The 25,878-nt window shown below is 33.9% G+C and overlaps 1 protein-coding gene across 2 annotated transcripts in view; it reads right to left on the bottom strand.

Moving 5' to 3' along the window:
* Nucleotides 1-25,878, bottom strand: part of LOC134687587 (serum paraoxonase/arylesterase 1-like) — a 117,674-nt gene that overhangs the window by 83,172 nt on the left and 8,624 nt on the right. Inside the window, exon 2 of one of the 2 annotated variants that reach the window (XM_063548001.1) lies at nt 18,859-18,936. In XM_063548001.1, the coding sequence (XP_063404071.1) occupies nt 18,859-18,926 (68 nt within the window). In that variant the 5' untranslated portion in view covers nt 18,927-18,936. The remainder of the gene's footprint in view (nt 1-18,858; nt 18,937-25,878) is intronic. The other variant, XM_063548002.1, reaches the window with a different exon arrangement.

Below are 25,878 nucleotides of genomic sequence, written 5' to 3'. Positions count from 1 at the left end.
TCCGCCTACATTTTTGAGATCGGAAGTATGATATATGTTACACATGGTAGATGAGCTTTCATTTGATATGCGACAACGCCATGTTCTAAAAAGTTTAAATTTTGCACTTAATAACCCCATCCAACCAATTTTTGGAGGTTGGGAATTTGATATTTCAAATGTACACATCATGACCTTTCATTTGATATACAACAACCCTATTGTAAAAGAAATTATTTTTTTTGCACTTAATGACCCCATCCAACCAATTTTTGGGGGACGTCAATTTGAAATTTGAAATGTACGCTTTATGTTCTTTCATTTGATATGCGACAACCTTACCATCTGAGAAATTTGAATGTTTGCACTAAATGACCCCACCCTTCCACCTGGGATGAAAAAGAGGTTTAAAATTTTCATTTTTAAGTAGAGTTTATTGAGACCTTCAATTTGATATATCAGATGACCCCATTTGACAAAGTGCAAAAAATGATGCAATATCAACTATATAAATAGAAGTTATGAAACTTACAAAGTCAATGCAAAACATGAAAATTTCAAATCTATTTTTGGGTGTTTTTTTTCCATGGAATGTTTTTGGTATTTGGTTAAACATATAACTATGTCAATCTCTTCAATTTCTTAAACATTTTAAGTGGTTAGCTGTTGTTGTTTCAGAAATACTTGCCGCCGCTCGAAATATTTCAAACTGCATTTTCTCTAAAACGACAATAGATATCTCAAATCTGTTAAACGGTAAATGATCTGCAGTTAAAGGACAACACTATAGAAAAAGAAATGGGACAATTTTAAAGTTCACCAAGGTCACAATTAATCATCAAATATATGATGCAATACCAAACTTAAGAACCGGAAGCCGTGGAGACATGGGACTACCACCATTCAAATCAAGACCACTTGACCTTTCAAATATCACAAGGTCAAGGTCATAGTATACTGTGAAGGTCAAGGTGAAATTTCATCATGACCTGACATTGACCTCAAATTGAAGGTCTTGAATTACTGATTATCTTTGCAGTGTATAGTAGGTTGATATATGTTACCTTTAAAAAGATATACACAAAATACTATACTTTTAAGAATCATCCCGTCATAATTTTTTAACAGACAGTCGGACATTTTTGGACTTATCATATAAAATGTAGAGCTCGTCGAGAGGAACATTTTATACGCTGTATGTATGCAGCAAAGTCTTATTGTTTTCCTCATACGTAAGCTTGAAATTGCAGCGTAATTTTTTTTTGCACTCGGTGACCTTTGACCTTGACTGCATATTAAAGGTCACATGAATTCAAGATTATTTGTGTAGGTCCCAACTCTCTACGACTTCTGGTTCTCGAAATACAATTTTTCTAAAATTATGTACAATTTTTCAAGGGGAATAACTCCTTATAAGGGTTAATAACAAAATGATTGTACATGTTCATTAACATTGCCATCTGTTCCTGTACATGTGGCCGTTTTTAAATCGATTCTATCTCTTATACTTTTTGAGAAAAATGCAAATGAAAGAAATTGTTTCAAGGGGATATAACTCTCATAGGTGACGATGAAATCCTTTTCAGCCTCACATGGTACTACATCATGATGAGATCTACATTATGTCCAATTAAGGTCATGATATCTTTAAAACCAACGAGGGAGGGCCATGTTGAAAAAAATCAATAAAAGGGAGATAACTCCTAAAGGGGATGATGAAATCCTTTACAAGGTCATTTGGTAATACAACTTGGTGAGGTCTAGCTATGGTCTATATTTGGTCTTAATAACTTAAACAGAAACAAGAGGCGGGCATGTCAAAAAAATGTTGGAAGAAAAAAAAGAAAAAAAAGAAAAAGAAAAAAAAACATTAGAAAAACAATAAGGTCTTTCCTCACGTAGGGGAAAGACCTTAAAAAACTAGTATCTCAATTGTTTGTAAAACAATTGAAAGGTCTTTCCTGTAAAAATGATGTTTTCGTAATGTACTTTGTACGACCTTTCGTTTGATATACGACAAGCATACCTTCTGAAACTTTTCATTTTTATCACTTAATGACCTCATCCGCCTACATTTTTTAGATCGGAATTATTATATATGTAACATAGAGTAGATGAGCTTTCATTTGATATGCGACAACGCCATGTTCTAGAAAGTTTGATTTTTGCACTTAATAACCCTATCTTTCTAATTTTTGGAAGTCCGGAATTTGATATTTGATATGTACACATCATGACCTTTCATTTGATATACAACAACCCTATCTTAAAAGAAAATTTATGTTTTGCACTCAATGACCCCATCCAACCCATTTTTGGGAGACGTCAATTTGAAATTTGAAATGTACGCTTTATGTTCTTTCATTTGATATGCGACAACCTTACCATCTGAGAAATTTGAATGTTTGCACTAAATGACCCCACCCTTCCCCCTGGGATGAAAAGGGGGTTTAAAATTTTCATTTTTAAGTAGAGTTTATTAAGACCTTCAATTTGATATATCAGATGACCCCATTTGACAAAGTGCAAATAATGATGCAATATCAACTATATAAATAGAAGTTATGAAACTTACAAAGTCAATGCAAAACTTGAAAATTGCAAATTGATTTTTTGGTGTTTTTTTCCATGGAATGTTTTTGGTATTTGGTCAAACATATAACTATGTCAACCTCTTCAATTTCTAAAACATTTTAAGTGGTAAGCTCTTGATGATTCAGAAATACATGCCTCCGCTCGCAAAACTTCAAACTGCATTATCTCTAAAACGACAATAGATATCTCAAATCTGTTAAATGATAAATGATCTACAGTTGAAGGACAACATTATAGAAAAAGAACTGGGACAATTTCAAAGTTCACCAAGGTCACAATTAATCATCAAATATATGATGCAATACAAAACTTGAGAACCGGAAGTCGTAGAGACATGGGACTATCACCATTCAACTCAGGACCACTTGACCTTTCAAATATCACAATGTCAAGGTCATAGTATAATGTGAAGGTCAAGGTGAAATTTCATCATGACCTGACATTGACCTCAAATTGAAGGTCTTGAACTACTGATCATCTTTGCAGTTTATAGTAGGTTGATATCTGTTACCTTTAAAAAGATATACACACAATACTATACTTTTAAGAATCATCCCGTCGTAACTTTTGAACAGACAGTCGGACATTTTTGGGCTTATTACATAAAATGTAGAGCTCGTCGAGAGGAACATTTTATACGCTGTAAGTATGCAGCAAACTCTTATTGTTTTCTTAATATGCAAGCTTTAAATTGCAGCGTAATTTTTTTTTGCACTTGGTGACCTTTGACCTTGGTGCAAATTAAAGTTCACATGAACTTAAGATTATTGGTGTAGGTCCCAAGTCTTTACGACTTCCGGTTCTCGAGATACAATTTTTCAAAAATTGTTTATATTTTTTCAAGGGAAATAACTCCTTATAAGGGTTAACAACAAAATGATTGTATATGTTAATTAACATTGCCATCTGGTCCTGTACATGTTGCCGTTTCAAATCGATTCTATCTTGAATACTTTTTGAGAAAAATGTAAAAGAAAGAAATTGCTTCAAGGGGACATAACTCTCATAGGGAATGATGAAATCCTTAGCAGCCTCATATGGTAACACATCATGATGAGATCTAACTATTGTCTAAATAAAGTCATGATATCTTCAAAAACAACGAGGGGGGGCCATGTCGAAAAAAACCAATAAAAGGGAGATAACTTCTAAAGGGGATGATGAAATCCTACAACAGTTCATCTGGTAAAAGTTCATGATGAGGTCTATCAATGATCCATATTTGGTCTTGATAACTTCAACAGAAAGGGGATGAGGCCTTGTCAAACAAATGTTGGAAGAAAAAAAAGAAAAAGAAACTAGTATCTCAATTGTTTGTAAAACAATTGAAAGGTCTTTCCTGTAAAAGTGATGTTTTCGTAATGTTCTTTGTACGACCTTTCGTTCGATATACGACAAGCATACCTTCTGTAACTTTTCGCTTTTTACACTTAATGACCTCATCCGCCTACATTTTTTAGATCGGAAGTATGATATATGTAACACAGGGTAGATGAGCTTTCATTTGATATGCGACAACGCCATGTTTTAAAAAGTTTGATTTTTGCACTTAATAACCTCATCCAACCAATATTTGGAGGTTGGGAATTTGATATTTCAAATGTATACATCATGACCTTTCATTTGATATACAACAACCCTATTGTTAAAGAAAATTTATTTTTTGCACTCAATGACCCCATCCAACCAATTTTCGGGGGACGTCAATTTGAAATTTGAAATGTACGCTTTATGTTCTTTCATTTGATATGCGACAACCTTACCATCTGAGAAATTTGAATGTTTGCACTAAATGACCCCACCCTTCCCCCTGGGATGAAAAGGGGGTTTCAAATTTTCATTTTTTAAGTAGAGTTTATTAAGACCTTCAATTTGATATATCAGATGACCCCATTTGACAAAGTGCAAATAATGATGCAATATCAACTTTATTAATAGAAGTTATGAAACTTACAAAGTCAATGCAAAACATGAAAATTTCAAATTGATTTTTTGGTGTTTTTTTCCATGGAATGTTTTTGGTATTTGGTCAAACATATAACTATGTCAACCTCTTCAATTTCTAAAACATTTTTCGTGGTAAACTCTTGATGATTCAGAAATACATGCCTCCGCTCGCAAAACTTCAAACTGCATTATCTCTAAAACGACAATAGATATCTCAAATCTGTTAAATGATAAATGATCTACAGTTGAAGGACAACATTATAGAAAAAGAATGTGGACAATTTCAAAGTTCACCAAGGTCACAATTAATCATCAAATATATGATGCAATACAAAACTTGAGAACCGGAAGTCGTAGAGACATGGGACTATCACCATTCAACTCAGGACCACTTGACCTTTCAAATGTCACAAGGTCAAGGTCATAGTATAATGTGAAGGTCAAGGTGAAATTTCATCATGACCTGACATTGACCTCAAATTGAAGGTCTTGAACTACTGATCATCTTTGCAGTTTATAGTAGGTTGATATCTGTTACCTTTAAAAAGATATACACACAATACTATGCTTTTAAGAATCATCCCGTCGTAACTTTTGAACAGACAGTCGGAATCTTTTGAGCTCAGTGTATAAAATGTAGAGCTCGTCGAGAGGAACATTTTATACACTGTAAGTATGCAGCAAACTCTTATCGTTTTCTTAATATGCAAGCTTGAAATTGCAGCGTACTTTTATTTTGCACTCTGTGACCTTTGACCTTGGGTGCATATTAAAGGTCACATGAATTAAAGATTATTGGTGAAGGTTCCAGGTCTGTATGACTTCCGGTTCTCGAAATACAATTTTTCAAAAATTATGTTCATTTTTTCAAGGGAAATAACTCCTTATAAGGGTTAATAACAAAATTATTGTACATGTCCATTAACATTGTTATCTGTTCCTGTACATGTTGCCGTTTTCAAATCGATTCTATCTCTTATACTTTTTGAGAAAAATGCAAAGGAAAGAAATTGTTTCAAGGGGATATAACTCTCATAGGGGGCGATGAAATCCTTAGCAGCCTCATATGGTAACACATCATGATGAGATCTAACTTTTGTCCAAATAAGGTCATGATATCTTTTAAAACATTTAAGGGGGGCCATGTTGAAAAAAATCAATAAAAGGGAGATAACTTCTAAAGGGGATGATGAAATCCTACAAAAGTTCATCTGGTAAAAGTTCATGATGAGGTCTATCAATGATCCATATTTGGTCTTGATAACTTCAACAGAAAGGGGATGAGGCCTTGTCAAACAAATGTTGGAAGAAAAAAAAGAAAAAGAAACTAGTATCTCAATTGTTTGTAAAACAATTGAAAGGTCTTTCCTGTAAAAGTGATGTTTTCGTAATGTTCTTTGTACGACCTTTCGTTCGATATACGACAAGCATACCTTCTGTAACTTTTCGCTTTTTACACTTAATGACCTCATCCGCCTACATTTTTTAGATCGGAAGTATGATATATGTAACACAGGGTAGATGAGCTTTCATTTGATATGCGACAACGCCATGTTTTAAAAAGTTTGATTGTTGCACTTAATTACCTCATCCAACCAATTTTTGGAGGTTGGGAATTTGATATTTCAAATGTATACATCATGACCTTTCATTTGATATACAACAACCCTATCGTAAAAGAAAATTTATTTTTTGCACTCAATGACCCCATCCAACCAATTTTTGGGGGACGTCAATTTGAAATTTGAAATGTACGCTTTATGTTCTTTCATTTGATATGCGACAACCTTACCATTTGAGAAATTTGAATGTTTGCACTAAATGACCCCACCCTTCCCCCTGGGATGAAAAGGGGGGTTAAAATTTTCATTTTTTAAGTAGAGTTAATTAAGACCTTCAATTTGATATATCAGATGACCCCATTTGACAAAGTGCAAATAATGATGCAATATCAACTATATAAATAGAAGTTATGAAACTTACAAAGTCAATGCAAAACATGAAAATTTCAAATTGATTTTTTGGTGTTTTTTTCCATGGAATGTTTTTGGTATTTGGTCAAACACATAACTATGTCCACCTCTTCAATTTCTAAAACATTTTTCGTGGTAAGCTCTTGATGATTCAGAAATACATGCCTCCGCTCGCAAAACTTCAAACTGCATTATCTCTAAAACGACAATAGATATCTCAAATCTGTTAAATGATAAATGATCTACAGTTGAAGGACAACATTATAGAAAAAGAATGTGGACAATTTCAAAGTTCACCAAGGTCACAATTAATCATCAAATATATGATGCAATACAAAACTTAAGAACCGGAAGTCGTAGAGACATGGGACTATCACCATTCAACTCAAGACCACTTGACCTTTCAAATGTCACAAGGTCAAGGTCATAGTATAATGTGAAGGTCAAGGTGAAATTTCATCATGACCTGACATTGACCTCAAATTGAAGGTCTTGAACTACTGATCATCTTTGCTGTTTATAGTAGGTTGATATCTGTTACCTTTAAAAAGATATACACACAATACTATACTTTTAAGAATCATCCCGTCGTAACTTTTGAACAGACAGTCGGAATCTTTTGAGCTCAGTGTATAAAATGTAGAGCTCGTCGAGAGGAACATTTTATACACTGTAAGTATGCAGCAAACTCTTATCGTTTTCTTAATATGCAAGCTTGAAATTGCAGCGTAATTTTTTTTGCACTTGGTGACCTTTGACCTTGGGTGCAAATTAAAGGTCACATGAACTTAAGATTATTGGCGTAGGTCCCAAGTCTTTACGACTTCCGGTTCTCGAGATACAATTTTTCAAAAATTGTGTATATTTTTTCAAGGGAAATATCTCCTTATAAGGGTTAACAACTAAATGATTGTATATGTTTATTATCATTGCCATTTGGTCTTGTACATGTTGCCGTTTTCAAATCGAATCTATCTTGAATACTTTTTGATAAAAATGTAAAAGAAAGAAATTGCTTCAAGGGGACGTAACTCTCATAGGGAATGATGAAATCCTTAGCAGCCTCATATGGTAACACATCATGATGAGATCTAACTTTTGTCCAAATAAGGTCATGATATCTTTTAAAACATTTAAGGGGGGCCATGTTGAAAAAAATCAATAAAAGGGAGATAACTTCTAAAGGGGATGATGAAATCCTACAAAAGTTCATCTGGTAAAAGTTCATGATGAGGTCTATCAATGATCCATATTTGATATTGATAACTTCAACAGAAAGGGGATGAGGCCTTGTCAAACAAATGTTGGAAGAAAAAAAAGAAAAAAAAGAAAAAAAAAAAACATTAGAAAAACAATAAGGTCTTTCCTCGCGGAGAGGAAAGACCTTAACTAGTATCTCAATTGTTTGTAAAACAATTGAAAGGTCTTTCCTGTAAAAGTGATGCTTTCATAATGTACTTTGTACGACCTTTCGTTTGATATACGACAAGCATACCTTCTGAAACTTTTTACTTTTATCACTTAATGACCTCATCCGCCTACATTTTTGATATCGGAATTATTATATATGTAACATAGAGTAGATGAGCTTTCATTTGATATGCGACAACGCCATATTCTAGAAAGTTTGATTTTTGCACTCAATAACCCTATCTTACTAATTTTTGAAGGTCAGGAATTTGCTATTTGAAATGTACACATAATGACCTTTCATTTGATATACAACAACCCTACCTTAAAAGAACATTTATTTTTTGCACTCAATGACCCCATCCAACTCATTTTTGGGAGACGTCAATTTGAAATTTGAAATGTTCGCTTTATGTTCTTTCATTTGATATGCGACAACCTTACCATCTGAGAAATTTGAATGTTTGCACTAAATGACCCCACCCGTCTCCCTTGGATGAAAAGGGGGTTTCAAATTTTCATTTTTAAGTAGAGTTTATTAAGACCTTCAATTTGATATATCAGATGACCCCATTTGACAAAGTGCAAATAATGATGCAATATCAACTATATAAATAGAAATTATGAAACTTACAAAGTCAATGCAAAACATGAAAATTTCAAATTGAATTTTTTAGTGTTTTTTTAAATGGAATGTTTTTGGTATTTTGTCAAACATATAACTATGTCAACCTCTTCAATTTCTTAAACATTTTAAGTGGTAAGCTCTTGATGATTCAGAAATACATGCCTCCGCTCGCAAAACTTAAAACTGCATTATCTCTAAAACGACAATAGATATCTCAAATCTGTTAAATGATAAATGATCTACAGTTAAAGGACAACATTATAGAAAAAGAATTAAGACAATTTTAAAGTTCACTAAGGTCACAATTAATCATCAAATATATGATGCAATACAAAACTTGAGAACCGGAAGTCGTAAAGACATGGGACTATCACCATTCAACTCAGGACCACTTGACCTTTTAAATATCACAAGGTCAAGGTCATAGTATAATGTGAAGGTCAAGGTGAAATTTCATCATGACCTGACATTGACCTCAAATTGAAGGTCTTGAACTACTGATCATCTTTTAAGTTTATAGTAGGTTGATATCTGTTACCTTTAAAAAGATATACACAAAATACTATACTTTTAATAATCATCCCGTTGTAACTTTTGAACAGACGGTCGGACATTTTTGGGCTTATTACATAAATTGTAGAGTTCGTCGAGAGGAACATTTTATACGCTGTATGTAGGCAGCAAAGTCTTATCGTTTTCCTAATATGTAAGCTTGAAATTGCAGCGTAATTTTTTTTTGCACTCTGTGACCTTTGACCTTGGGTGCATATTGAAGGTCACATGAATTAAAGATTATTGGTGAAGGTCCCAAGTCTCTACGACGTCCAGTTCTTGCAATAGATTTTTTCTAAAATTGTATACAATTTTTCAAGGGGAATAACTCCTTATAAGGGTTAATAACAAAATGATTGTATATGTTCATTAACATTGCCATCTGTTCCTGTACATGTTGCCGTTTTCAAATCGATTCTATCTCTAACATTTTTTGAGAAATGAGCAAAGGAAAGAAATTGTTTCAAGGGGAAATAACTCTCAAAGGGGATGATGAAATTCTATGCAGCCTCATATGGTAATACATCATGATGAGATGTACCTATTGTAAAAATAAGATCATGATATCTTTAAAAACAACGAGGGGGGGGGTCATGTTGAAAAAAATCAATAAAAGGGAGATAACTTCTAAAGGGGATGATGAAATCCTACACAGCCTCATCTGGTAATACTTCATAATGAGGTCTACCGATGGTCCATATTTGGTTTTGATAACTCCAATAGAAACGAGGGGAGGCCATGTCAAACAAATGCTGGATGAAAAAAAAAAACAAAACAAAAAAACTAGTATCTCAATTGTTTGTAAAACAATTGAAAGGTCTTTCCTGTAAAAGTGATGTTTTGGTAATGTTCTTTGTACGACCTTTCGTTCGATATACGACAAGCATACCTTCTGTAACTTTTCGCTTTTTACACTTAATGGCCTCATCCGCCTACATTTTTTAGATCGGAAGTATGATATATGTAACACAGGGTAGATGAGCTTTCATTTGATATGCGACAACGCCATGTTTTAAAAAGTTTGATTTTTGCACTTAATAACCTTATCCAACCAATTTTTGGAGGTTGGGAATTTGATATTTCAAATGTATACATCATGACCTTTCATTTGATATACAACAACCCTATCGTAAAAGAAAATTTATTTTTTGCACTCAATGACCCCATCCAACCAATTTTTGGGGGACGTCAATTTGAAATTTGAAATGTACGCTTTATGTTCTTTCATTTGATATGCGACAACCTTACCATCTGAGAAATTTGAATGTTTGCACTAAATGACCCCACCCTTCCCCCTGGGATGAAAAGGGGGTTTAAAATTTTGATTTTTTAAGTAGAGTTTATTAAGACCTTCAATTTGATATATCAGATGACCCCATTTGACAAAGTGCAAATAATGATGCAATATCAACTATATTAATAGAAGTTATGAAACTTACAAAGTCAATGCAAAACATTAAAATTTCAAATTGATTTTTTGGTGTTTTTTTCCATGGAATATTTTTGGTATTTGGTCAAACACATAACTATGTCAACCTCTTCAATTTCTAAAACATTTTTCGTGGTAAGCTCTTGATGATTCAGAAATACATGCCTCCGCTCGCAAAACTTCAAACTGCATTATCTCTAAAACGACAATAGATATCTCAAATCTGTTAAATGATAAATGATCTACAGTTGAAGGACAACATTATAGAAAAGAATGTGGACAATTTCAAAGTTCACCAAGGTCACAATTAATCATCAAATATATGATGCAATACAAAACTTGAGAACCGGAAGTCGTGGAGACATGGGACTACCACCATTCAACTCAGCACCACTTGACCGTTCAAATATCTCAAGGTCAAGGTCATAGTATACTGTGAAGGTCAAGGTGAAATTTCATCATGACCTGACATTGACCTCAAATTGACGGTCTTGAATTACTGATCATCTTTGCAGTTTATAGTAGGTTGGTATCTGTTACCTTTAAAAAGATATACACACAATACTATACTTTTAAGAATCATCCCGTCGTAACTTTTGAACAGACAGTCGGAATCTTTTGAGCTCAGTGTATAAAATGTAGAGCTCGTCGAGAGGAACATTTTATACACTGTAAGTATGCAGCAAACTCTTATCGTTTTCTTAATATGCAAGCTTGAAATTGCAGCGTAATTTTTTTTTGCACTTGGTGACCTTTGACCTTGGGTGCAAATTAAAGGTCACATGAACTTAAGATTATTGGTGTAGGTCCCAAGTCTTTACGACTTCCGGTTCTTGAGATACAATTTTTCAAAAATTGTGTATATTTTTTCAAGGGAAATAACTCCTTATAAGGGTTAACAACAAAATGATTGTATATGTTTATTATCATTGCCATTTGGTCTTGTACATGTTGCCGTAATCAAATCGATTCTATCTTGAATACTTTTTGAGAAAAATGTAAAAGAAAGAAATTGCTTCAAGGGGACGTAACTCTCATAGGGAATGATGAAATCCTTAGCAGCCTCATATGGTAACACATCATGATGAGATCTAACTTTTGTCCAAATAAGGTCATGATATCTTTTAAAACATTTAAGGGGGGCCATGTTGAAAAAAATCAATAAAAGGGAGATAACTTCTAAAGGGGATGATGAAATCCTACAAAAGTTCATCTGGTAAAAGTTCATGATGAGGTCTATCAATGATCCATATTTGGTCTTGATAACTTCAACAGAAAGGGGATGAGGCCTTGTCAAACAAATGTTGGAAGAAAAAAAAGAAAAAGAAAAAAAAACATTAGAAAAACAATAAGGTCTTTCCTCACGTAGGGGAAAGACCTTAAAAAAAAAAAACATGCGAAAAACAATAAGGTCTAAGGTCTTTCCTGTAAAAGTGATGTTTTCGTAATGTTCTTTGTACGACCTTTCGTTCGATATACGACAAGCATACCTTCTGTAACTTTTCGCTTTTTACACTTAATGACCTCATCCGCCTACATTTTTTAGATCGGAAGTATGATATATGTAACACAGGGTAGATGAGCTTTCATTTGATATGCGACAACGCCATGTTTTAAAAAGTTTGATTTTTGCACTTAATAACCTCATCCAACCAATTTTTGGAGGTTGGGAATTTGATATTTCAAATGTATACATCATGACCTTTCATTTGATATACAACAACCCTATCGTAAAAGAAAATTTATTTTTTGCACTCAATGACCCCATCCAACCAATTTTTGGGGGACGTCAATTTGAAATTTGAAATGTACGCTTTATGTTCTTTCATTTGATATGCGACAACCTTACCATCTAAGAAATTTGAATGTTTGCACTAAATGACCCCACCCTTCCCCCTGGGATGAAAAGGGGGTTTAAAATTTTCATTTTTTAAGTAGAGTTTATTAAGACCTTCAATTTGATATATCAGATGACCCCATTTGACAAAGTGCAAATAATGATGCAATATCAACGATATAAATAGAAGTTATGAAACTTACAAAGTCAATGCAAAACATGAAAATTTCAAATTGATTTTTTGGTGTTTTTTTCCATGGAATGTTTTTGGTATTTGGTCAAACACATAACTATGTCAACCTCTTCAATTTCTAAAACATTTTTCGTGGTAAGCTCTTGATGATTCAGAAATACATGCCTCCGCTCGCAAAACTTCAAACTGCATTATCTCTAAAACGACAATAGATATCTCAAATCTGTTAAATGGTAAATGATCTACAGTTGAAGGACAACATTATAGAAAAAGAATGTGGACAATTTCAAAGTTCACCAAGGTCACAATTAATCATCAAATATATGATGCAATACAAAACTTGAGAACCGGAAGTCGTAGAGACATGGGACTATCCCCATTCAACTCAAGACCACTTGACCTTTCAAATGTCACAAGGTCAAGGTCATAGTATAATGTGAAGGTCAAGGTGAAATTTCATCATGACCTGACATTGACCTCAAATTGAAGGTCTTGAACTACTGATCATCTTTGCAGTTTATAGTAGGTTGATATCTGTTACCTTTAAAAAGATATACACACAATACTATACTTTTAAGAATCATCCCGTCGTAACTTTTGAACAGACAGTCGGAATCTTTTGAGCTCAGTGTATAAAATGTAGAGCTCGTCGAGAGGAACATTTTATACACTGTAAGTATGCAGCACACTCTTATCGTTTTCTTAATATGCAAGCTTGAAATTGCAGCGTAATTTTTTTTTGCACTTGGTGACCTTTGACCTTGGGTGCAAATTAAAGGTCACATGAACTTAAGATTATTGGTGTAGGTCCCAAGTCTTTACGACTTCCGGTTCTGGAGATACAATTTTTCAAAAATTGTGTATATTTTTTCAAGGGAAATAACTCCTTATAAGGGTTAACAACAAAATGATTGTATATGTTTATTATCATTGCCATTTGGTCTTGTACATGTTGCCGTTTTCAAATCGATTCTATCTTGAATACTTTTTGAGAAAAATGTAAAAGAAAGAAATTACTTTTAAGGGGACGTAACTCTCATAGGGAATGATGAAATCCTTAGCAGCCTCATATGGTAACACATCATGATGAGATCTAACTTTTGTCCAAATAAGGTCATGATATCTTTTAAAACATTTAAGGGGGGCCATGTTGAAAAAAATCAATAAAAGGGAGATAACTTCTAAAGGGGATGATGAAATCCTACAAAAGTTCATCTGGTAAAAGTTCATGATGAGGTCTATCAATGATCCATATTTGGTCTTGATAACTTCAACAGAAAGGGGATGAGGCCTTGTCAAACAAATGTTGGAAGAAAAAAAAGAAAAAGAAAAAGAAAAAACTAGTATCTCAATTGTTTGTAAAACAATTGAAAGGTCTTTCCTGTAAAAGTGATGCTTTCATAATGTACTTTGTACGACCTTTCGTTTGATATACGACAAGCATACCTTCTGAAACTTTTTACTTTTATCACTTAATGACCTCATCCGCCTACATTTTTGATATCGGAATTATTATATATGTAACATAGAGTAGATGAGCTTTCATTTGATATGCGACAACGCCATATTCTAGAAAGTTTGATTTTTGCACTCAATAACCCTATCTTACTAATTTTTGAAGGTCAGGAATTTGATATTTGAAATGTACACATCATGACCTTTCATTTGATATACAACAACCCTACCTTAAAAGAACATTTATTTTTTGCACTCAATGACCCCATCCAACTCATTTTTGGGAGACGTCAATTTGAAATTTCAAATGTTCGCTTTATGTTCTTTCATTTGATATGCGACAACCTTACCATCTGAGAAATTTGAATGTTTGCACTAAATGACCCCACCCGTCTCCCTTGGATGAAAAGGGGGTTTCAAATTTTCATTTTTAAGTAGAGTTTATTAAGACCTTCAATTTGATATATCAGATGACCCCATTTGACAAAGTGCAAATAATGATGCAATATCAACTATATAAATAGAAATTATGAAACTTACAAAGTCAATGCAAAACATGAAAATTTCAAATTGAATTTTTTAGTGTTTTTTTAAATGGAATGTTTTTGGTATTTTGTCAAACATATAACTATGTCAACCTCTTCAATTTCTTAAACATTTTAAGTGGTAAGCTCTTGATGATTCAGAAATACATGCCTCCGCTCGCAAAACTTAAAACTGCATTATCTCTAAAACGACAATAGATATCTCAAATCTGTTAAATGATAAATGATCTACAGTTAAAGGACAACATTATAGAAAAAGAATTAAGACAATTTTAAAGTTCACTAAGGTCACAATTAATCATCAAATATATGATGCAATACAAAACTTGAGAACCGGAAGTCGTAGAGACATGGGACTACCACCATTCAACTCAGGACCTCTTGACCTTTCAAATATCACAAGGTCAAGGTCATAGTAAACTGTGAAGGTCAAGGTGAAATTTAATCATGACCTGACATTGACCTCAAATTGAAGGTCTTGAATTACTGATCATCTTTGCAGTTTATAGTAGGTTGATATCTGTTACATTTAAAAAGATATACACACAATACTTTACTTTTAAGAATCATCCCGTTGTAACTTTTGAACAGACGGTCGGACATTTTTGAGTTTATGTATAAAATGTAGAGCTCGTCGAGAAGAACATTTTATACGCTGTATGTATGCAGCAAAGTCTTATCGTTTTCCTAATATGTAAGCTTCAAATTGCAGCGTATTTTTTTTTTGCACTCGGTGAACTTTGACCTTGAGTGCATATTAAAGGTCATATGAATTTAAGATTATTGGTGAAGGTTCAAAGTCTCTATGACTTCCGGTTCTCGAAATAAAATTTTTGAATTATTTTTTTTAATTTTTAAAGGGAAATAACTCCTTATAAGGGTTAGTAACAAATTAATTGTTTATGTTTATAAACATTGCCTTCTGTTCTAATACATGCTGTCATTTTCAATTAAATTCTATCTCTGATACTTTTTGAAAAAAATGCAAATAAAAGAAATTGCTTCAAGGGGATATAACTCTCAAAGTAGATGATGAAATCCTATGCAGCCTCATATGGTAATACATCATTGTGAGATCTACCTATTGTCCAAATAAAGTCATGATATCTTTAAACACATTTTGGGGGGACCATGTTGAAAAAAATTAATAAAAGGGAGATAACTTCTTAAGGGGCAGGTGAAATCCTACAAAAGTTCATCTGGTAAAAGTTCATGTTGAGGTCTATCGATGGTTCAATTTTGGGATTGATAACTCCAATAGAAGCGGTAGGAGGGCGTGCCAAAAAAATGCTGGAAGAAAAAAAAGAAAAAAAAACATTAGAAAAACAATAAGGTCTTTCCCATGTAGGGGAAAGACCTTAAAAACATTAGAAAAACAATAAGGTCTTTCCTCACGTAGGGGAAAGACCTTAAAAACATTAGAAAAACAATAAGGTCTTTCCTCACGTAGGGGAAAGACCTTAAAAAGAAAAAAAAACATTAGAAAAACTAGTATCTCAATTGTTTGTAAAACAATTGAAAGGTCTTTCCTGTAAAAGTGATGTTTTCGTTATGTTCTTTGTACGACCTTTCGTTTGATATACGACAAGCATACCTTCTGAAACTTTTCGCTTTTTACACTTAATGACCTCATCCGCCTACATTTTTGAGATCGGAAGTATGATATATGTAACACATGGTAGATGAGCTTTCATTTGATATGCGACAACGCCATGTTCTAAAAAGTTTAAATTTTGCACTTAATAACCCCATCCAACCAATTCTTGGGGGTTGGGAATTTGATATTTCAAATGTACACATCATGACCTTTCATTTGATATACAACAACCCTATTGTAAAAGAAATTATTTTTTTTGCACTCAATGACCCCATCCAACCAATTTTTGGGGGACGTCAATTTGAAATTTGAAATGTACGCTTTATGTTCTTTCATTTGATATGCGACAACCTGACCATCTGAGAAATTTGAATTTTTGCACTAAATGACCCCACCCTTCCACCTGGGATGAAAAAGAGGTTTAAAATTTTCATTTTTAAGTAGAGTTTATTGAGACCTTCAATTTGATATATCAGATGACCCCATTTGACAATGTGCAAAAAATGATGCAATATCAACTATATAAATAGAAGTTATGAAACTCACAAAGTCAATGCAAAACATGAAAATTTCAAATTTATTTTTTGGTGTTTTTTTTCCATGGAATGTTTTTGGTATTTGGTTAAACATATAACTATGTCAATCTCTTCAATTTCTTAAACATTTTAAGTGGTTAGCTGTTGTTGTTTCAGAAATACTTGCCGCCGCTCGAAAAATTTCAAACTGCATTATCTCTAAAACGACAATAGATATCTCAAATATGTTAAATGGTAAATGATCTGCAGTTAAAGGACAACACTATAGAAAAAGAAATGGGACAATTTCAAAGTTCATCAAGGTCACAATTAATCATCAAATATATGATGCAATACCAAACTTAAGAACCGGAAGCCGTGGAGACATGGGACTACCACCATTCAACTCAGGACCACTTGACCTTTGAAATATCACAAGGTCAAGGTCATAGTATACTGTGAAGGTCAAGGTGAAATTTCATCATGACCTGACATTGACCTCAAATTGAAGGTCTTGAAATACTGATCATCTTTGCAGTTGATAGTAGGTTGACATATGTTACCTTTTAAAAGATAAACACAAAATACTATACTTTTAAGAATCATCCCGTTGTAACTTTTGAACAGACGGTCGGACATTATTGGGCTTATTGTATAAAATGTAGAGCTCGTCGAGAGGAACAACTTACATGCTATATGTATGCAGCAAAGTCTTATCGTTTTACTAATATGTAAGCTTGAAATTGCAGCGTAATTTTTTTTTGCACTCAGTGACCTTTGACCTTGATTGTATATTAAAGGTCACATGAATTAAAGATTATTGGTGAAGGTCCCCAGTCTCTACGACTTCTGGTTCTCGAAATACAGTTTTTCTAAAATTATGTACATTTTTTCAAGTGGAATAACTCCTTATAAGGGTTAATACCAAAACGAGTGTACATGTTTATTAGCATTGCCATCTGTTCATGTACATGTTGCCGTTTTCAAATCGATTCTATCTCTTATACTTTATGTGAAAAATGCAAAAGAAAGAAATTGTTTCAAGGGGATATAACTCTCATAGGGGACGCTGAAATCTTAATCAGCCTCACATGGTAATACATCATTATGAGATCTACATTATGTCCAATTAAGGTCATGATATCTTTAAAACCAACGAGGGGGGGTCATGTTGAAAAAAATCAATAAAAGGAAGATAACTCCTAAAGGGGATGATGAAATCCTTAACAGGGTCATTTGGTAATACATCTTGGTGAGTTCTAGCTATTGTCCATATTTGGTCCTAATAACTTCAACAGAAACAAGAGGCGGGCATGTCAAAAAAATGTTGGAAGAAAAAAAGGAAAAAAAAGAAAAAAAAACATTAGAAAAACAATAAGGTCTTTCCTCACGTAGGGGAAAGACCTTAACAATAAGGTCTTTCCTCACGTAGGGGAAAGACCTTAACAATAAGGTCTTTCCTCACGTAGGGGAAAGACCTTAATTAGAAAAACAATAAGGTCTTTCCTCACGTAGGGGAAAGACCTTAATAAAATAATAACGACAATAATAAATGCGAAAGAATGACACATTACAAATGTGGACGTCCGTTTTGCAGCGGGTAAATTATAAGAGCCGATTATCAAGGTGTCTGTAATTCATTTTGATAAATATCAGCTGCTAGTCACAAGCTTTATGCAGAGTGAGCACTTAGAATGGGTTAAACAGGCTTCACATTTTGTGGAGCAGTTCATAGTGTACAATGTAAATAAACAGACAATCAGATACTTTATAGTTATCCATTTTAATAATCGGATGTGTGTGCGTTTTTGCATCATATAAACAAGAGTTTACTTTATCTCACCAGGAAAAGTTAAAATAGAGTGATAAGTTCGGGTCAAACTTATCAATGTCGTTTCATTGATTATGAACTCGGTGATATGTCCAAGCAGTATCGTATTGATGAGTAGCAAGAGTCTTTTAAACAAACAAAAATCAATGTTGTAAATGATTTTACTCTAAAAATAAGATTAAGGACGACCAGGAGATTTCTGACGTGATTAGTTCATATTTATGCGGGTATAAAACCAAAGAATTGTGGCGGTCGTATATCTAGTAATAATGCCTGTATGGTTATTCTATGACAAATTCAATGTGTGTGATCATTACCGAGCTTGTTGCAATAGTTGTTACTAATGTTACTTTATATAAAATTACTACTTACATGTACTTGTAAACATGGTGTATAACAGCAGCACAGAATACAACAAAACCCAATTTAAACAACATCATGTGCCTGTAACTGAAAAAAATATTATGTCACTGTGACAATACATGAAAGATTTCAGGTTGAAAAGATGGCAAAAGAAAGTGTTGAATCGTTTTAATAGTTCATAAATTCTTACACACACGCGCACCCGTAAACACGCACGCAATTCATCAAGTGGTCTAAATAAATGTTAAGATTTTAACACCCAAACGTTTCCCAGGAACCATAGATTGAAAGTGCACAAAAAGAAATTTCAGATAAGGCTGTCGGATGTATTTTTTCAAAGTGTGCTGTTTTGTTGGGTGTTAAAAAGGAGACAAAGGAATAGCAACTTTTTTTCACGAGCCAGGTTTCGACGATTGAAACAAAATGTGCACATAATGTCAAATAAAAATGCGAGCAACCAAATTTTTAACAATCTGAGTACTGTATCAGATTGTTTATTATCAATCTTTGTCCAGATAGCACGTTCCCCATAGCACGGCTCTCAACGCAAATACTAATTATTATTTTGTTTATTAAACTGAAATAAAGTGGCACAACTAAAATAACTTCATTTTACATGTTGGACCTCAGGCCATATGCATTACGAAGTCTCTATTAACGATTGTACTTAAGAATTGATTGCTTCTTTTTGTAAATTTATTGGGTGGTAAAAGCGTTGACCGAAGTACATTTTGTATGAAGCACGGAAGCGCTTCATTCTAAAAATGTACGCACGGTCAACGCTTTTACAGCCCTATAAAGTTTCAAAAAGAAGTATTCAATACTTATCATTACATTTTTTTAGCTAAAATCATGAAAACACGATTTTTATCCAGTTTTATTTAATTCACCTGTGCACTTTTTTGTGGGACCTCGTGTCATCATGCATGATAAATGTTATTGTCTGATGCAATTGTTTACGGAATAACATGTTAGCCAATCAGAATAACGTATTATAATGAAACTTACATCTAATGTAATTATTTCTCTATATGCAGCAGTTATGTCATCTTTAGAATTATACTATTAAATACATCCGTATTGAGGACTTTGTGTAGCGTTCTTTTTTTTTATTCATTTGATAATTAATCATCATAGCTAACAGGCTAAAAATTGTTGTCGCAAGACGCGTTTTTTTTTCTACAAGACTCACCAGTTACGCTTGAATATAAAGTAAAAAGGTATCAACTAAAGTACAAAGTTGAAGAGCATAATGACCCCAATTTTTTATATGTTTTTACAAATACAGTTATAGTGTCATCAATTCCTGAGGTAGAAAACCATTGGTGTTTCGAAAAGTTAAAAGTTTTGTTAAATATAATATATAATAGTACGACCATATTAGTGTTACCACAGAAGTGCTGACTACTAGTGAAACTCTTCGGGAATAAATCTTCGCTATCAGTAGCAGTAACCCAATGGTACCTAAACAAACTTATCATAGATTTCAGGATAAAAAGTAAATGTGCTCCAGACGCGCGTTTAGTTTACATAATTGAATGTATATTGCGATACAAATATTTTGTTTATAGTGAGAAAAAAAGGTAATATTTCTACATAGAAGAACAAATGATCAAAATTCTTGAGGTTCTTATTAACAACAGTTTTTTGTAATTGTGTTCTACCAGACACTAGAAAATCAATGAAGACAAACTATTTAATTTCACATTCAGATATATTGATGATGTTCTTTCCATTAACAATCCAAACCTTTCTGATTGTGTTCAATAATTATACTAGTATTTTCTAGAACTGGAAATTCTGTATAAGGTTCATGAAATTTAGTTGAGGCACACTAAGATTAGAGAAAGGAAACCAACTTTGGGACGGACGGACGGACATACAGACAGACAATGGTTAACTTAATGCCCCTCTGTTACCCGCAGGAGCATAAAAGAAAAGATCATCCGATGATACCAGGACCTTAATGATAATTATTTTCTTTAACATCAACTTTAAAATTAATACATGATGATCGTCAAGTCTAGATTCTTGGTAATGTTACGTTCTATAGTGTGTTTAAATATTGGTCGATGCCATCTTGATTTTTTGTATTCTTCTCTTTCATCATTGTTTAAACATGTGCTATGTCTATATGATATTTCCCATTAGTCGTTTACATATTTGTTTTTGATAAAGATTAAGATGATGCCACACTATTGACTGATATACCTCCATTTTGACTTATTATATATGTACGTGTGTTTGGTTTTCCTCAGTGCTCAGTGTTGACGTGTTTTTACGTTTTGTGTGTTTATACATTGTTTTCGATAATGATAGAACGTAATGTTAGTGTCATACAAGTGAGAGGTTAATCAAGATATAAAACCATGTTGTTTGTAACGGTTCGATGTGTTTGATGTGTTTGAGCTTTTGATTTGATTTGAGACTTTTATGTTTGAAATTTTCCTTCGTGTTCGGTATTTTTGTTATTTATTATAGTACGCCAAAAAGTCATTGATCTGGTGGATGTTTTAAACTTCATTTGAATTATATTTGAATTAAACTTGATTTAACCTTAGCTGTGTATTTCACCTTCACCCTTTTTACAGATGGTTTAGCTTTATAAAAGGGCGATAACCTAAAATGTTGTATAACTGATTTAACACGTCAGTAATCTAGTAAACAGATAAGGTAAATGTAAATCAGGTGAAAATGAATACCTGAATTTAAAATTATAATGAAAATAATAATTCACGATATGTTTTTGTAACGATATTTAAAGCTATATGTGCCTGTTAAAACAAAGGTATAGCATTTTAAGTTCAAAGGGTGTACGACACATCAACATCAAGTTATAGGCCATATGTGTTTGAATATTTTCAAAACGGATACAAATTGTAAAGTGATTTGATATGTTGATTGTTTTACTTACGTAGTACTTCAGCCTGCTTGAGTCTATCTAGGTTTAAGTATTAGATCTGACACATATATGAGTAGTGACAGTAAAGAATATAAGAGACGACTTATTTACCTAGAAGTAATTAATAGTTATTCTATCTGCTCTCTTGTATCACCATAACTGCTGATAAGTAAATTTTATTTAGAGTCGGGCATGAAATGTACAATTCAACAAGGTCAACATAAGCTCTGTAGAGCTCTTACCCGACTTGTAATCGGCTGGTGATCCGACCGATAAATATGTTGTAGAGTTGTCACTGGTTCAGACGTACTTATAAATATAATTACTTCTGTGACTGTACCTTGCATTAATTTGTAGGATCCTTTATAATAGATATTTCAGCTGATCTGTAACAATTCCATCTTCATGCCTTATAAATCATGTATTGTATTACGACGCTAGATTAAAACTGACGAGAAAAGGCGTAATAAATTGTAAACCTGGTCTCTTTTGTTTGTCTGTCCTATATGTTCTCCCATTTATTTGTATTGTATTCCTGTCATGTAATATTGTCATTTTAATGTTATATTTAACATTGCCATAAAAGCAGGGGCTTTGGCTAGCCATAAAACCAGACTCAAACCCCATTTTTTCTTAAAATGTCCTGTACCAAGTCAGGAAAATGGCCATTTTAGATTACCTTAGCCGTATTTGGCCGCCGTTTTAGAATTTTAGGTTCTCAGTGCTCTTCTGGCGTTTACAATTATGATCCTGGTGCTTTTGATAACTAATTACACCACTGGGTCGATGGCACTGCTGGTGGACGTTTCGTCCCCGAGGGTATCACCAGCCCAGTAGTCAGCACTTCGGTGTTGACATGAAATTCAATTATATGGTCATTGTAATAAATTTTCTGTTTATAAAACTCAAAATGTTTCGAAAAACTAAGGATTTTCTTACCCCAGGAGTAGATTACCTTAGCCGTATTTGGCACAACTTTTTGGAATTTTGGGTCCTCAATGCTCTTCCACTTTGTATTTGTTTGGCTTTTTACCTATTTTAATCTGAGCGTCACTGATGAGTCTTATGTAGACGAAACGCGCGTCTGGCGTTTACAGTTATAATCCAGGTACTTTTGATAATTAATTATATTATAGTTCGATCGTTTCTGTGTGTGTTAAATTTAAATTTTGTGTTTCTGTTGTGTCGTATGTGTCCTCTTACACTTGATGTGATTTCCCCAGTTTTAGTTTGTAACCCGGATTTGATTTTTTTCTCAATCTATTTATGAATTTCGAACAGCGGTAAACTACTCTTGCCTTTATATAATATATACCGGTATATATAACCTAATATTTGTTAAAGACAAATTCGTGGCCTTGGGCTGTTTTCTGCTCCTTGGTAGGGTTGTTGTCTCTTTGACACATTCCTCATTTCAATTTCCATTCTCAATTCTATAGTTTATTTATATATAAGAATAAGAATTTGTGGTATGATTGCAAATGGGAACGACTTTCTATTAAAATAAAGGGCATATATGTACTAGTTAACAACTTGACAAGAGTAGTTGTATGCGTTAACCATGGGTGCAACGTAAGCGTTCAAGTTAGATATCTTTTGTAGGTCTAATTTACCAAACATCTCCATCAAGGTGCGATTAATCCACAGTGGCATACCATTTTGCATGGGATGGTACCTAGTTGTTCTGGATTTCTTCATCCTAGTCAAGATGCATAACCATTTGATCATTCTGCTTTCAATATTCGCACCTCTGTCACAGTGGAAACGTAGTAGAATGCCTTGGTGATCGATGGAGTTGTCAAAGAGTAATTGGATACTAGCTTTTCTAGCTGTATGAATCCGTGTTGGTATTGATCAAATGGACCCATCTAGTGAAGTGGTCCATAATGATAAGTGCATCTTCGTATCCTCCCTTAGAACACTCAAGTTTCTAATGAATTAATGCAAGCTAGCTAGCTCCAGAGGAAATCTGGTAGTGAAGCTGATCAATAGCACAACTTGACTACTAGCTGGTGTTTTGTTTCTTTTCAAACATCAACTGCATTGTCCTATTCAGTCATTAACTGCCTTGTCCATTCCTGATCAGTAGAATATGTCACGCAGAAGTGAAAGCGTTCTATCGTTGCCAAGATGGCTCATATCATTATGCAGTGCCTTAAGAACGATCTTTTAAATTATATATATGCAGATGGTAATGCCAGCTGTGATTTCCTGACACCACCAATCATCACGTCTCTATACAATACGCTATCTTTGAAATTAAGGTGTTGAAACTGTCGCAAGAGTTATAATGACCAGAACTCTGCTGTTGTAGGTTCCTTCCTGCTCTAACATATCTCTCAAACGGCGCTATCTGTGAATTCATGGCTTATGTTATTCATCGTCATCATCATCTGCTAGAACAACATCTGCGTTAACAGCTAAACGCTCGATGTATGCGTTTGGGAGCTGTGAGTTGCAGATAAATTGACAGACTCTATCCACAATCGGAATCTATACTTTGTGCATCTGGTATTCTGCTGAGTCCATTGGCGTCTCTATGTTCTAACCAGATGTTCTTGTTGAAGTCTGCAAAAGCTGCTTAACCATCTGTGACCGGTGACATCGAGCTTAGCTGTGGTCAAACACATATGGCATTGGGTTGTTGTATGATATGATTGTAAAGTTTCTGCCTAAGAGATAATCTCTGAACTTCCAACAAACAAACCACTTCAAAGCGAGGATTTCAATTTGTGTGGTAGATATCTCTTCTCAGGCTTGGATAAGCTTTTGCTGACAAAGCTGACAACCCTGAACAGAGGGGCGAAAAATAACAGAGGGACATTCAAACTCATAGATCGAAATCAAACTGACAATCACCATAAACTGGGAGTGATCCCAGGTACCCCGGAAAGTTAAGCAGATCCTGCTCCACCTGTGGCACTCGTTATGTTCTCCCTGCTTCTAATACAATACAGCTCCAATTGCAAATCCTGATGAGTCTGTAACTCGCATGAAAGATTACTAATGTCATATCCATGAATGGGTGCTGACACAAGCAGTTCCTTACGTGTTTCAATAGCTTTTGCTTGGTTTGGATCCTAGTGCCATAATTTCACGTCATGTTTCTTGACTGTCTTCTTCATTGGATTCGACATTTGTACTGTAAGAGGCGTAGTAATCTTGCTAGAGCGTCGAATGAAGCGACGATAATATCCGACGAATCCAAGAAATCATCTTACATCTTAAGGACTGGTTGGTTTTGGCAATTCACCATTGTATATGTCTTGTCCGGGTCAACCTTCACCCTTTCACTGAAATAACATGACTGGCGTATTTTCCTTTGATCTTTATGATTAAACTCATCATAGATACCAGGACTAAATTTAGTATATACGCCAGACGCGCGTTTCGTCTACTAAAGACTCATCAGTGACGCTCGAATCCAAAAATAAATAAATTGCCAAATAAAGTACAAAGTTGAGGAGCATTGAGAACCAACATTACTGAATGCCAAATACAGCTGAGTTAATCTATGCCTGAGGTAGAAAAACCTTAGTATTTCAAAAAATTCAAAAATTTGTAAACAATAAATTTAAAAATATTGAAAGAGCACTTTTAAGAGCTTTGTGTTGTGTTTTCAAATTCTGTCAAATACTATTACTAGGCGGAGACTGTCAAAATTATCTGCATATGGTCTGCCAAAGATGATAACGTCGTCTAAAAAGATGCAGCATATCTTAAGGTGCAAATCAAATAAGCATTCCTCCATCATTATTTCGCAGGTTGAAGGCGAATTGGTCAAACCAAACGGCATCCTGTTGTTTCGTACAATCTGAGTGGACCCACTGTGATGGTGTTTTTTTCTTTATGCTGCTCTTGGGTCTCGAGTTTGTTATACCCGCTCTTCATGTCAACGCATGTAAAATTCACGACTTGGTGATACATGCTTTTCATATCAACGCATAAACATTTCTCACAATGGTGGTACCCGCTCTTCATATCAACGTAGCCATGTAAAATATTAATGCTTACATGAGCATCAAAGGGATCTTCTATTCTATTCAAATCATATATATAGCTGTCCTGTTTGGTGGTTCGGTTAAGTTGTCGATAATCTGTACATAGGCGAAGCTTGCCGTTCTTCA

Source organism: Mytilus trossulus, chromosome 10 (genome assembly GCF_036588685.1).
Source record: "Mytilus trossulus isolate FHL-02 chromosome 10, PNRI_Mtr1.1.1.hap1, whole genome shotgun sequence".
NCBI classification, from domain to species: Eukaryota; Metazoa; Mollusca; class Bivalvia; order Mytilida; family Mytilidae; genus Mytilus; species Mytilus trossulus.
Note: the sequence above shows the minus strand (reverse complement) of the source record. Positions and strands in the feature narration are given on the sequence as shown.